Raw genomic sequence first — 13,703 nt, 5'->3', positions numbered from 1 at the left:
GACCCTCTGGTCTCCGTTGCAGCGGCGCCGGGCCTGGCGCAGCGCGACCAGATGGTGGCGCTGTGGGGCGAGTGCAGCGGCTCAGCGGGACTCTTCCACACCGCGCTGGAACGGGTGCTTGGTCACATGACGCGGCGCTACCAGGAAACGCTGAGGGAGAAATACCCGCAGAGTTGCCAAGCAGGTCGCCATTTTGTTGTACTTTGAATCTTTTTACATTTTATACAATTTGTATCTATTTATTTTTTGATGAGGAAGGGTTAAGCAAGGAGCTAATTTTCCCAAAGGATGACTCATCCAAAACACAATTTTGCTAATATGACCAATTTTTCAATTTATTCAAACATTCAAAGTCCTCACCCCTGTAGTGAATTTGGTTAAAATATCGTTTTACTTTTTGTGGTATGAACTTTTTCCTCTGATTAACCACGCGCACACACACATAAACACACACATTGAGTAAAAAGTGTGTGTATCCAAGTTTTTGGGTGAATTTGTGAGGACCTCTTTGAAACTTTAACAGGTGCATATATAGACCCTCTAGAAGCCTTTAGAATGGAAAAACTTGTGAGGACCGGACAAAAGGTCCTCACTTGTCAAAAATGTCCTCACTACGTATTGAATAAAATGGTGGTGGTCCTCACAAGACTAGTCATACAAACGCACACCTTCCATGGTAATACTTTGTTGCCTTTGTAGTGATCCCTTTGGTGGCGCGCGAGATGGTGGACGCAAACGACTTTCCCGAGTGCAACGGCCTACGGCAGGACGTGGTCACGGTTTTTCAGTTCCACGCGTACGTGGCGCAACGTCAAGTCCACGACATGGAGACGCATTTGCTCCACTTGGCCTCCGAGGGTGAGCTAAAGTCAGCGCTTTTGGGTGTGCTTCATACACGGGAAAATCTGGTAATATTGCGCCACAACAGCTCTTGCAACTACTCTGAGCAGCCACTGACTCATTTCCTCCCTTTTCCGCCTTATAATGTGGTGTGCCTTATATTTGGAAAACGTTTCTATATTTAGATATTATTTTTGGTTAACTTCATTCATTGAAGGTGCGCCTTATACCATGTATTATTTATTTATTCATGCACATATTTATTTACCTATTCATGTGTGTAATTATTTTTATTCATTAACTCATTTGTATTTATGATTAGCTATCTATTGGCTTGCTTGCTAGCTAGCTTTCTATCTCTTTGTCTTACTATTCTATTTGAGTTACTTTCGGGTTGAGTGAACGCTGGCACGTGTGACTGCCGCTGCTCACCTACAGAAAAACTTATCCTGTGACTGTAAAGTGACCTTGGGCCTTTTGAAATGTGCTCATAAGTCATATGTCTTATTTAAATAAATAAATACAAAGAAAAATTAAAAAAAAATAATAAATGGAAAAATAAATAAATACAGAGGAAATTTTTAAAAATAAATAAATAGAAAAAAAAATACATAGAAAAATAAAAAAATACATAAACACATAAATACATACATAAATGCAAATAAATACAAGAATACATAAATAAATAACATCATTATACAAATGAAATTGAATTATATTGAGTTATTCCGGGTTGAGTGAATGTTGGCCAATGTGGCTGCCGCTGCTCACCCACAAAAAAACTTATCCTGTGACTGTGAAGTGACCTTGGGAGTTTTGAAAGGTGCTTCTAAATCATGTATTATTATTATTATTATCATACTGTAATTTCTTCTTTTCCCCTCAAGGGTTGCCACAGCAAATCAGTTGTAATGTAATGACTTTTTTTTCCCCCCCAGACTCATTTGCAGAGAGGTTGCGGAGCGGAGACTCATCAGCACTGGAGGATTTGCCAGCGTGGGGCCTGTGGCCTCATAGCGCCACCTTGAGGACGTTAGCCTCGATGCTCCTCGCCGAAGACCGCGCCGTCAACAAGGCGGCCGCCGATTACCTCGCCGCCGCCGCGCCGCACGGCCATTTTAAGAATAAGGTCACTTTTGGCTTTCTTGCACATTGTCTCTTTTTTTTTTTTTTAACCATCGTGTGTTGGTGTAAACGTCACCAAAATGTTTTTGACGCGTTTGCCAGGCGGTGGAGTGTTACACCGAGTCGCTGTCGGAGGCGGGCGTCCATAGCCAGAGAGCGGCGTGCACTGCGCTCAATTGCCTGCAGGTTATTGAGCGGCTTTCCGTCATATTTTTACTTGCTAGGAATAAAAATTCATCAACCTGCAAGGTTGCGTTTTCCTTCTTTGTTGATTAAATTGTCATTTTTTGCGTAATCGGCAGGCAGTGGAGAGCATCCGAGCTGTGGTGGCCCTGTGCGACTCGGCCGACGAGGAGTTGCGACACGTTGCCATCGAAACGCTGCTCATGTTCGGTCAGTCCGCCGCCTCTCATTTATTATTATTTTTGCTCGCCACATGATCGTCCGCCAATCATGTCCTGCAGGCTTTCGTAAATGCCAAAATGCTGTAAAATGGCAGTCAGTGAGTGATGACAATGTTTCTTCAGCTGTCATCTGTACTTCTATGAAGGTGTTTCGCTCCTCATCCAAAGAGCTTCGTCAGCGAACTAAAGTTGTGCTGGTAACTCTGGTCCTATACATATCCTTAAAGGACAACCGACACCACTTTTTTGTTTGCTAACTGACATCAGAAAAACGTTTTATAGCATCTAAAACACGCAGGCTGATATTTTTAGTCAAATGCAAAACCGCAAAAAAAATGACTTAAAGTGTCCCAAAACTACTTCAATTTGAAACCGGAAGTGGCCAGTTTCAGAAGGTCCCGCCCCCTTGTTCGTCACGTCAGGACGTCTCGCCTTGCTGGAGAATCAAAACAATGGCTTCAGATTTGGAGCAGATGCTTTCTTGTTACTCATCCAATTATTAATATGATTCAAATAGTTCTGAAGAGGAAAGCATACATGTTTGCAATCGATTAAAGAAGTCCTTCCGTGTCATTTTGAGGAGTCTGGACTCCAATGTAGCCTCCCAGAAAATGCACAAGATGGCGCCCAAGCTCCGTTGGAAATGGGCTGATTTGTCTGCTGGCAATTTGTGTCAACTAGTATCAAATAGTAGTCTTGGTGCAACACACAAGCATTCACCATCACATTATTTAGGTTTTTTCCTTCTAATTTCACCATCAACACAAAGTTTTCAGACTAAAAAAACGTACCCAAAATGCATTGTGTGTCGCTTTCTCGGTCTGGGGTGTTCGTCAGCAACTGGAAAACAAGACTTCCTGAATATTCCGCACGAGTCTTAAAAGGTAAAATCTCGCTCAGTAGAAGTCATTTGAAGCCATTTTACAAATGATGGACGCAACTTGTGCGGAGGCGTCGGTTGTCCTTTAATGAGGTGCTCCTCGAGCTCTTAGAACAGGGGCCTATCAGAGCAGAGGTGTGGCACCGCCACCTCTGTCCATTAGGGATATAAATCGGACCAGAGCTACCAGCACAATTTTAGTTGGCTCACGAAGCTTTTCGGACGACGTCCGACACCTTCAAATTTGTACAGATGACGTCTGAAGAAACCTTTTCATCGATGGACCAATCCTGTACGACTGAGAGCTTACACAGACAGACAGTCAGTGAGTGGTTTCCTTTCTCCAGGTGAGGAGGGTCGTCTGGCTTATGAGCAACTGGATACAGTGCCGGGCGAAATGATTCGGCTGGGCACCTGGCGAGGGAGCGCCGTCACCACCGCCTTCTAAAACGACGCCATAGACGATGAAAAAACAAACATGTCGGGAAGCAAACTTTTTTCTATCTGCACACACGAGCACACAGCCGCAAGTATATTTTGGGGTTCAACTGGAAAGCACAATCGTTCACTGGACTTGCTTACGTCTTCACTGGTGACTGGAAAAATGGTTTTTATTTTTTTCTTTTTTTCTAGATACATATCTTTTGCACTTGAAATCACGCGGCCAGTCTGTTTATTTAAAGGACAACTGACGCCTCCGGACAAGTTGTGTCCATAATTTGTAAAATCACTTGAAATGACTTCTACTGAGCGGATTTGACAAAGATTCCACCGCATATAGCTATATTTTATGTTTTTAGACTTGTGTTGAATATTCAGGAAGTCTTGTTTTTGAGTTGGTGATGAGTCCGAACGTGACGTCACGGAAGGAACGCCCCTGACCGAGAAAGCCACACACAATGCATTTTGGGTTCTTTGTTTGGTCTGAAAACACCGTGTTGGTCCGCGTTGATGGCGAAATTAGAAGGAAAATAAATAATTAAAGACTACTATTTGATACTAGTTGACGCAAATTCCCAGCAGACAAATCAGCCCATTTCCAACGGAGCTTGGGCGCCATCTTCTGCATGTTCTGGGCGCTACATTGGAGTCCTGACGCCTCAAAATGACCCGGAAGGACTTCTTTAATGGATTGGCAAACATGTATGCTTTCCTCTTCAGAACTATTTGAATCCTATTCATAACTGGATGAGTAACAAGAAAGCATCTTCTCCAAATCTGAAGCCATTGTTTCGATTCTAGAGCAAAGCAAGACGTCTGGCATGACATCATGAACAAGGGGGCGGGACCTTCTGAAACTGGCCACTTCCGGGGTCATTTTTAAGTAGTTTTGGGACACTTTAAGTGATTTTTATTATTATTATTATTATTATTGGTGTTTTGCATTTGACTAAGAATATCAGCCTGCGTGTTTTGTGTATTTTCGATGCTCTAAAACGTTTTTCTGATGTCAGTTAGGAAACAAAAAATGGTGTCGGTTGTCCTTTAAATTTGACAAGTTATTTTGCGCACTTGCATTTTTTTTTGTGTGCAGGGAAGCAAAAAGCAGGAAAATGTGCAAGGCGGATGTGTGTGGTTTTCCAAGTGCAATTCTGGGATTGGAAATGTGATTTTATTTATTCTTTACATTCATATTTTCTCCCGCCGCGTAACGTGCAGAGGATTTGATGTGTATGACTTGTACGGTTGTTCAGGTCCTTTTACTTTTTAAAAATATGTATTGAAGAATATGGCCTCTGTTGATTTTATTGAGTTTTTTTAGCTGATTATTTTGGCGATGGATATTTACATTCAAACGAATCCAATCACTCAATGTCTGCCGATATTTATTCATACTGTAAGCAATTTGTGTTCCTGAAACGAGGAATGTCTGTTTAACGTCGAGTTCCATTTTGGCCTCACAACGAAAACAAAACTAATGCTTGAAAAGCCATTAATGCTCCCTGGAAAAAAGTGTGAAACAATTTGCAAACAAATCTTCTTCTTTTCCTTTCGGCTTTTCCCTTCAAGGGGTCGCCACAGCGAATCAGTAACCTCCATCTTCAGAGGACAAATGATGTTATGTTAATGCCTGAACTTTCAAGATCATTTTGTTTAATTTTAATATGTGCAAAATATGCATGACAGTATTTTCTCACTTTCCATTTTTTGTGAGCAGAGTGGGCATAACAAGTGAAATGAACTCATGAACTGAAACTTGGACAAATTTGGAGGTGAGGAAGGGCGACTGGACTGCTTTGCTCTTTACAGGTTGCAATAAAGTTTATTTTTGCATACTCTCATCGATGGAGAATATTTCTTAGTTATTCAGCGTGCGCCGTTCCGTTCGTCTGAGTCACAAAATATGGTGTTAAAAAATTACCATGTATGGTAAGGCGTTTTTTGCCGAAAAAAACCACCATGTATAGTAAGGCATTTTTAGCCCGAAAAATGACCATGTATAGTAAGGCGTTTTTAGCCAAAAAAACGACCGTGTATAGTAAGGCGTTTTTAGCCCGAAAAAAGTCCATGTATAGTAAGGCGTTTTTAGCGACAAAAACGACCATGTTTAGTAAGGCGTTTTTAGCGAAAAAAACGACCATGTTTAGTAAGGCGTTTTTAGCGAAAAAACGACCATGTTTAGTAAGGCGTTTTTAGCCAAAAAAACGACCATGTTTAGTAAGGCGTTTTTAGCCCAAAAAACGACCATGTATAGTAAGGTGTTTTTAATCCCAAAAAAAAACGACCATGTATAGTAAGGCGTTTTTAGCCGAAAAAAAACATCATGTATAGTAAGGCGTTTTTAGCCGAAAAAAACGACCATGTATAGTAAGGCGTTTTTAGCCAAAAAAACGACCATGTATAGTAAGCCGTTTTTAACCCGAAAAAAACGACCATGTATAGTAAGGCGTTTTTAACCCGAAAAAAACAACCATGTATAGTAAGGCGTTTTTAGCCGAAAAAAACCACCATGTATAGTAAGGCATTTTTAGCCAAAAAAACGACCATGTATAGTAAGCCGTTTTTAACCCGAAAAAAACGACCATGTATAGTAAGGCGTTTTTAACCCGAAAAAAACCACCATGTATAGTAAGGCGTTTTTAGCCCGAAAAAAGTCCATGTATAGTAAGGCGTTTTTTGCCGAAAAAAAAACCACCATGTATAGTAAGGCATTTTTAGCCCGAAAAATGACCATGTATAGTAAGGCGTTTTTAGCGACAAAAACAACCATGTTTAGTAAGGCGTTTTTAGCCGAAAAAAACGACCATGTATAGTAAGGCGTTTTTAGCGACAAAAACGACCATGTTTAGTAAGGCGTTTTTAGCCAAAAAAACGACCATGTTTAGTAAGGCGTTTTTAGCCCAAAAAACGACCATGTATAGTAAGGCGTTTTTAGCCGAAAAAAACGACCATGTATAGTAAGGCGTTTTTAGCCGAAAAAAACCACCATGTATAGTAAGGCGTTTTTAGCCGAAAAAAACGACCATGTATAGTAAGCCGTTTTTAACCCGAAAAAAACGACCATGTATAGTAAGGCGTTTTTACGACCCTTACTATACATGAAAAAAACCATGGCTTACCATGTATAGTAAGGCGTTTTTAGCCGAAAAAAACCACCATGTATAGTAAGGCATTTTTAGCCAAAAAAACGACCATGTATAGTAAGCCGTTTTTAACCCGAAAAAAACGACCATGTATAGTAAGGCGTTTTTAACCCGAAAAAAACAACCATGTATAGTAAGGCGTTTTTAGCCAAAAAAACGACCATGTATAGTAAGGCGTTTTTAGCGACAAAAACGACCATGTTTAGTAAGGCGTTTTTAGCCAAAAAAACGACCATGTATAGAAAGGCGTTTTTAGCCCAAAAAACGACCATGTATAGTAAGGCATTTTTAGCCAAAAAAACGACCATGTATAGTAAGGCGTTTTTAGCCCGAAAAACGACCATGTATAGTAAGGCGTTTTTAGCCCGAAAAACGACCATGTATAGTAAGGCGTTTTTAATCCCAAAAAACGACCATGTATAGTAAGGCGTTTTTAGCCAAAAAAAACGACCATGTATAGTAAGGCATTTTTAGCCAAAAAAACGACCATGTATAGTGAGGTGTTTTTAGCATGAAAAAAACGACCATGTATAGTAAGGCATTTTTAGCTGTTTTTTTCTGGGCTCAAAACACCTTCCTTTTTCTTTCCTTTTAATGCCAATCACCACCGACAGTGTCAGTCAAAAGAAGGTACCCTCATGGGCAAACGGTAAGTGCTGTGGTTTACCACCGCAGGAGTTCGAGGTTCAAGTCCAACGCCTTAACATACATAGTTGTTGTTTTCGGGCTAAAAACGCCTTACTATACATGGTCGCTTTTTACGATAAAAACGCCTTACTATACATGGTCGTTTTTTAATGATAAGGCTTTTTTAGCCAAAAAAACGACCATGTATAGTAAGGCGTTTTTAGCGCCAAAAAACGACCATGTATAGTAAGGCATTTTTAGCCAAAAAAAACGACCATGTATAGTAAGGCGTTTTTATCATAAAAAAGGACCATGTATAGTAAGGCGTTTTTAGCCCAAAAAATGACCATGTATAGTAAGGCGTTTTTAGCGCCAAAAACGACCATGTTTAGTCAGGCGTTTTTAGCCCAAAAAACGACCATGTATAGTAAGGCGTTTTTAGCGCCAAAAAATGACCATGTTTAGTAAGGCGTTTTTAGCCCGAAAAACGACCATGTTTAGTCAGGCGTTTTTAGCGCCAAAAAATGACCATGTTTAGTAAGGCGTTTTTAGCGCCAAAAAAACGACTATTTATAGTAAGGCGTTTTTAGCGCCAAAAAACGACCATGTTTAGTAAGGCGTTTTTATCATAAAAAACGACCATGTTTAGTAAGGCGTTTTTATCATAAAAAACGACCATGTTTAGTAAGGCGTTTTAGCGCCAAAAAACGACCATGTATAGTAAGGCGTTTTTAGCGCCAAAAAACGACCATGTATAGTAAGGCGTTTTTAGCGCCAAAAAATGACCATGTTTAGTAAGGCGTTTTTAGCCCGAAAAACGACCATGTTTAGTCAGGCGTTTTTAGCGCCAAAAAATGACCATGTTTAGTAAGGCGTTTTTAGCGCCAAAAAACGACCGTTTTTAGCGCCAAAAAACGACCATGTTTAGTAAGGCGTTTTTATCATAAAAAACGACCATGTTTAGTAAGGCGTTTTTATCATAAAAAACGACCATGTTTAGTAAGGCGTTTTAGCGGCAAAAAACGACCATGTATAGTAAGGCGTTTTTAGCGCCAAAAAACGACCATGTATAGTAAGCCGTTTTTAGCGCCAAAAAACGACCATGTTTAGTAAGGCGTTTTTAGCTCAAAAAACGACCATGTATAGTAAGGCGTTTTTAGCGCCAAAAAACGACCATGTATAGTTAGGCGTTTTTAACGCCAAAAAACGACCATGTATAGTAAGGCGTTTTTAGCGCCAAAAAACGACCATGTTTAGTAAGGCATTTTTAGCCAAAAAAAAACGACCATGTATAGTAAGGCATGAAAAAAGCATGAAAAAAACGACCATGTATAGTAAGGCGTTTTTAGCGCCAAAAAACGACCATGTATAGTAAGGCGTTTTTAGCGCCAAAAAACGACCATGTATAGTAAGGCGTTTTTATCATAAAAAACGACCATGTATAGTAAGGCGTTTTTAGCGCCAAAAAACGACCATGTATAGTAAGGCGTTTTTAGCGCCAAAAAACGACCATGTATAGTAAGGCGTTTTTATCATAAAAAACGACCATGTATAGTAAGGCGTTTTTAGCATGAAAAAAACGACCATGTATAGTAAGGCGTTTTTAGCGCCAAAAAACGACCATGTATAGTAAGGCGTTTTTATCATAAAAAACGACCATGTATAGTAAGGCGTTTTTAGCATGAAAAAAACGACCATGTATAGTAAGGCGTTTTTAGCGCCAAAAAACGACCATGTATAGTAAGGCGTTTTTAGCGCCAAAAAACGACCATGTATAGTAAGGCGTTTTTATCATAAAAAACGACCATGTATAGTAAGGCGTTTTTAGCGCCAAAAAACGACCATGTATAGTAAGGCGTTTTTAGCGCCAAAAAACGACCATGTATAGTAAGGCGTTTTTAGCGCCAAAAAACGACCATGTATAGTAAGGCGTTTTTAGCGCCAAAAAACGACCATGTATAGTAAGGCGTTTTTAGCGCCAAAAAACGACCATGTATAGTAAGGCGTTTTTAGCGCCAAAAAACGACCATGTATAGTAAGGCGTTTTTAGCGCCAAAAAACGACCATGTATAGTAAGGCGTTTTTAGCGCCAAAAAACGACCATGTATAGTAAGGCGTTTTTAGCGCCAAAAAACGACCATGTTTAGTAAGGCGTTTTTAGCGCCAAAAAACGACCATGTATAGTAAGGCGTTTTTAGCGCCAAAAAACGACCATGTTTAGTAAGGCGTTTTTAGCGCCAAAAAACGACCATGTATAGTAAGGCGTTTTTAGCGCCAAAAAACGACCATGTATAGTAAGGCGTTTTTAGCGCCAAAAAACGACCATGTATAGTAAGGCGTTTTTAGCGCCAAAAAAACGACCATGTATAGTAAGGCGTTTTTAGCGCCAAAAAACGACCATGTATAGTAAGGCGTTTTTAGCGCCAAAAAACGACCATGTTTAGTAAGGCGTTTTTAGCGCCAAAAAACGACCATGTATAGTAAGGCGTTTTTAGCGCCAAAAAAACGACCATGTATAGTAAGGCGTTTTTAGCCCAAAAAATGACCATGTATAGTAAGCCGTTTTTAGCGACGACCATGTATAGTAAGGCGTTTTTAGCGCCAAAAAACGACCATGTATAGTAAGGCGTTTTTATCATAAAAAACGACCATGTATAGTAAGGCGTTTTTAGCGTCAAAAAACGACCATGTATAGTAAGGCGTTTTTAGCGCCAAAAAACGACCATGTATAGTAAGGCGTTTTTAGCGCGAAAAAACGACCATGTATAGTAAGGCGTTTTTAGCGCCAAAAAACGACCATGTATAGTAAGGCGTTTTTAGCGCCAAAAAACGACCATGTTTAGTAAGGCGTTTTTAGCGCCAAAAAACGACCATGTATAGTAAGGCGTTTTTAGCGCCAAAAAACGACCATGTTTAGTAAGGCGTTTTTAGCGCCAAAAAACGACCATGTATAGTAAGGCGTTTTTAGTGCCAAAAAACGACCATGTATAGTAAGGCGTTTTTAGCGCCAAAAAACGACCATGTATAGTAAGGCGTTTTTAGCGCCAAAAAACGACCATGTATAGTAAGGCGTTTTTAGCGCCAAAAAACGACCATGTATAGTAAGGCGTTTTTAGCGCCAAAAAACGACCATGTATAGTAAGGCGTTTTTAGCATGAAAAAAACGACCATGTATAGTAAGGCGTTTTTAGCGCCAAAAAACGACCATGTATAGTAAGGCGTTTTTAGCGCCAAAAAACGACCATGTTTAGTAAGGCGTTTTTAGCCCAAAAAACGACCATGTATAGTAAGGTGTTTTTAGCGCCAAAAACGACCATGTATAGTAAGGCGTTTTTAGCCCAAAAAAACGACCATGTATAGTAAGCCGTTTTTAGCATGAAAAAAACGACCATGTATAGTAAGGCGTTTTTAGCGCCAAAAAACGACCATGTATAGTAAGGCGTTTTTAGCGCCAAAAAACGACCATGTATAGTAAGGCGTTTTTATCATAAAAAACGACCATGTATAGTAAGGCGTTTTTAGCGCCAAAAAACGACCATGTATAGTAAGGCGTTTTTAGCGCCAAAAAACGACCATGTATAGTAAGGCGTTTTTAGCGCCAAAAAACGACCATGTTTAGTAAGGCGTTTTTAGCCCAAAAAACGACCATGTATAGTAAGGCGTTTTTAGCCGATAAAAAACGACCATGTATAGTAAGGCGTTTTTAGCCCAAAAAACGACCATGTATAGTAAGGCGTTTTTAGCCGAAAAAAACGACCATGTATAGTAAGGCATTTTTAGCCAAAAAAAACGACCATGTTTAGTAAGGCGTTTTTAGCCAAAAAAACGACCATGTATAGTAAGGCGTTTTTAGCGCCAAAAAAAGACCATGTATAGTAAGGCGTTTTTAGCGCCAAAAAACGACCATGTTTAGTAAGGCGTTTTTAGCCCAAAAAACGACCATGTTTAGTAAGGTGTTTTTAGCCCAAAAAACGACCATGTATAGTAAGGCGTTTTTAGCGCCAAAAAACGACCATGTATAGTAAGGCGTTTTTAGCCGAAAAAAAACGACCATGTATAGTAAGGCATTTTTAGCCAAAAAAACGACCATGTATAGTAAGGCGTTTTTAGCGTCAAAAAACGACCATGTATAGTAAGGCGTTTTTAGCGCCAAAAAACGACCATGTATAGTAAGGCGTTTTTAGCGCCAAAAAACGACCATGTATAGTAAGGCGTTTTTAGCGCCAAAAAACGACCATGTATAGTAAGGCGTTTTTAGCGCCAAAAAACGACCATGTTTAGTAAGGCGTTTTTAGCGCCAAAAAACGACCATGTATAGTAAGGCGTTTTTAGCGCCAAAAAACAATGTTTAGTAAGGCGTTTTTAGCGCCAAAAAAAGACCATGTATAGTAAGGCGTTTTTAGTGCCAAAAAACGACCATGTATAGTAAGGCGTTTTTATCATAAAAAACGACCATGTATAGTAAGGCGTTTTTAGCGCCAAAAAACGACCATGTATAGTAAGGCGTTTTTAGCGCCAAAAAACGACCATGTATAGTAAGGCGTTTTTCGCGCCAAAAAACGACCATGTATAGTCAGGCGTTTTTAGCGCCAAAAAACGACCATGTATAGTAAGGCGGTTTTAGCATGAAAAAAACGACCATGTATAGTAAGGCGTTTTTAGCGCCAAAAAACGACCATGTATAGTAAGGCGTTTTTAGCGCCAAAAAACGACCATGTTTAGTAAGGCGTTTTTAGCCCAAAAAACGACCATGTATAGTAAGGTGTTTTTAGCGCCAAAAAACGACCATGTTTAGTAAGGCATTTTTAGCCCAAAAAACGACCATGTATAGTAAGCCGTTTTTAGCATGAAAAAAACGACCATGTATAGTAAGGCGTTTTTAGCGCCAAAAAACGACCATGTATAGTAAGGCGTTTTTAGCGCCAAAAAACGACCATGTATAGTAAGGCGTTTTTAGCGCCAAAAAACGACCATGTATAGTAAGGCGTTTTTAGCGCCAAAAAACGACCATGTATAGTAAGGCGTTTTTAGCGCCAAAAAACGACCATGTATAGTAAGGCGTTTTTAGCGCCAAAAAACGACCATGTTTAGTAAGGCGTTTTTAGCCCAAAAAACGACCATGTATAGTAAGGCGTTTTTAGCCGAAAAAACGACCATGTATAGTAAGGCGTTTTTAGCCCAAAAAACGACCATGTATAGTAAGGCGTTTTTAGCCGAAAAAAACGACCATGTATAGTAAGGCGTTTTTAGCCAAAAAAAAACGACCATGTTTAGTAAGGCGTTTTTAGCCAAAAAAACGACCATGTATAGTAAGGCGTTTTTAGCGCCAAAAAAAGACCATGTATAGTAAGGCGTTTTTAGCGCCAAAAAACGACCATGTTTAGTAAGGTGTTTTTAGCCCAAAAAACGACCATGTATAGTAAGGCGTTTTTAGCGCCAAAAAACGACCATGTATAGTAAGGCGTTTTTAGCGCCAAAAAACGACCATGTATAGTAAGGCGTTTTTAGCCGAAAAAAAACGACCATGTATAGTAAGGCATTTTTAGCCAAAAAAACGACCATGTATAGTAAGGCGTTTTTAGCGCCAAAAAACGACCATGTATAGTAAGGCGTTTTTAGCGCCTAAAAACGACCATGTTTAGTAAGGCGTTTTTAGCCCAAAAAACGACCATGTATAGTAAGGCGTTTTTAGCACCAAAAAAACGACCATGTTTAGTAAGGCATTTTTAGCCAAAAAAAACGACCATGTTTAGTAAGGCGTTTTTAGCCCGAAAAACGACCATGTATAGTAAGGCGTTTTTAGCCGGAAAAAAACGACCATGTATAGTAAGGCATTTTTAGCCAAAAAAACGACCATCTATAGTAAGGCGTTTTTAGCGCCAAAAAACGACCATGTTTAGTAAGGCGTTTTTAGCCAAAAAACGACCATGTATAGTAAGGCGTTTTTAGCGCCAAAAAACGACCATGTATAGTAAGGCGTTTTTAGCGCCCAGAAAAAAACAGCTAAAAATGCCTTACTATACATGGTCGTTTTTCGGGCTAAAAACGCCTTACTATACATGGTCTTTTTTCGGGCTAAAAACGCCTTACTATACATGGTCGTTTTTTTGGCTAAAAACGCCTTACTATACATGGTCGTTTTTTTGGCTAAAAACGCCTTAGTATACATGGTTGTTTTTTTCGGGTTAAAAACGCCTTACTATACATGGTCGTTTTTTCGGGTTAAAAACGCCTTACTATACA

The 13,703-nt window shown here is 39.7% G+C and overlaps 1 protein-coding gene across 8 annotated transcripts in view; it reads left to right on the top strand.

The window, feature by feature from the left end:
- The window catches only part of ripor2 (RHO family interacting cell polarization regulator 2), a 31,390-nt gene extending 25,865 nt beyond the window's left edge, over positions 1-5,525 (top strand). For 4 of the 8 annotated variants that reach the window (XM_089023534.1, XM_089023533.1, XM_089023536.1 and 1 more), the window contains 6 exons: positions 23-184; positions 700-858; positions 1,779-1,969; positions 2,068-2,151; positions 2,268-2,358; positions 3,597-5,525. In XM_089023534.1, the coding sequence (XP_088879660.1) occupies positions 23-184; positions 700-858; positions 1,779-1,969; positions 2,068-2,151; positions 2,268-2,358; positions 3,597-3,697 (788 nt within the window). In that variant the 3' untranslated portion in view covers positions 3,698-5,525. Of the gene's footprint in view, positions 1-22; positions 185-699; positions 859-1,778; positions 1,970-2,067; positions 2,152-2,267; positions 2,359-2,429; positions 2,694-3,596 lie in introns of those variants that run through there. The other 4 variants (XM_089023530.1, XM_089023531.1, XM_089023532.1 and 1 more) reach the window with 3 other exon arrangements.
- Positions 5,526-13,703: the final 8,178 nt, after the last annotated feature.

This window comes from Hippocampus bargibanti, linkage group LG20 (assembly GCF_051943395.1).
Source record: "Hippocampus bargibanti isolate YZ-2025 linkage group LG20, ASM5194339v1, whole genome shotgun sequence".
In the NCBI taxonomy this organism is placed as follows: Eukaryota; Metazoa; Chordata; class Actinopteri; order Syngnathiformes; family Syngnathidae; genus Hippocampus; species Hippocampus bargibanti.
Note: the sequence above shows the minus strand (reverse complement) of the source record. Positions and strands in the feature narration are given on the sequence as shown.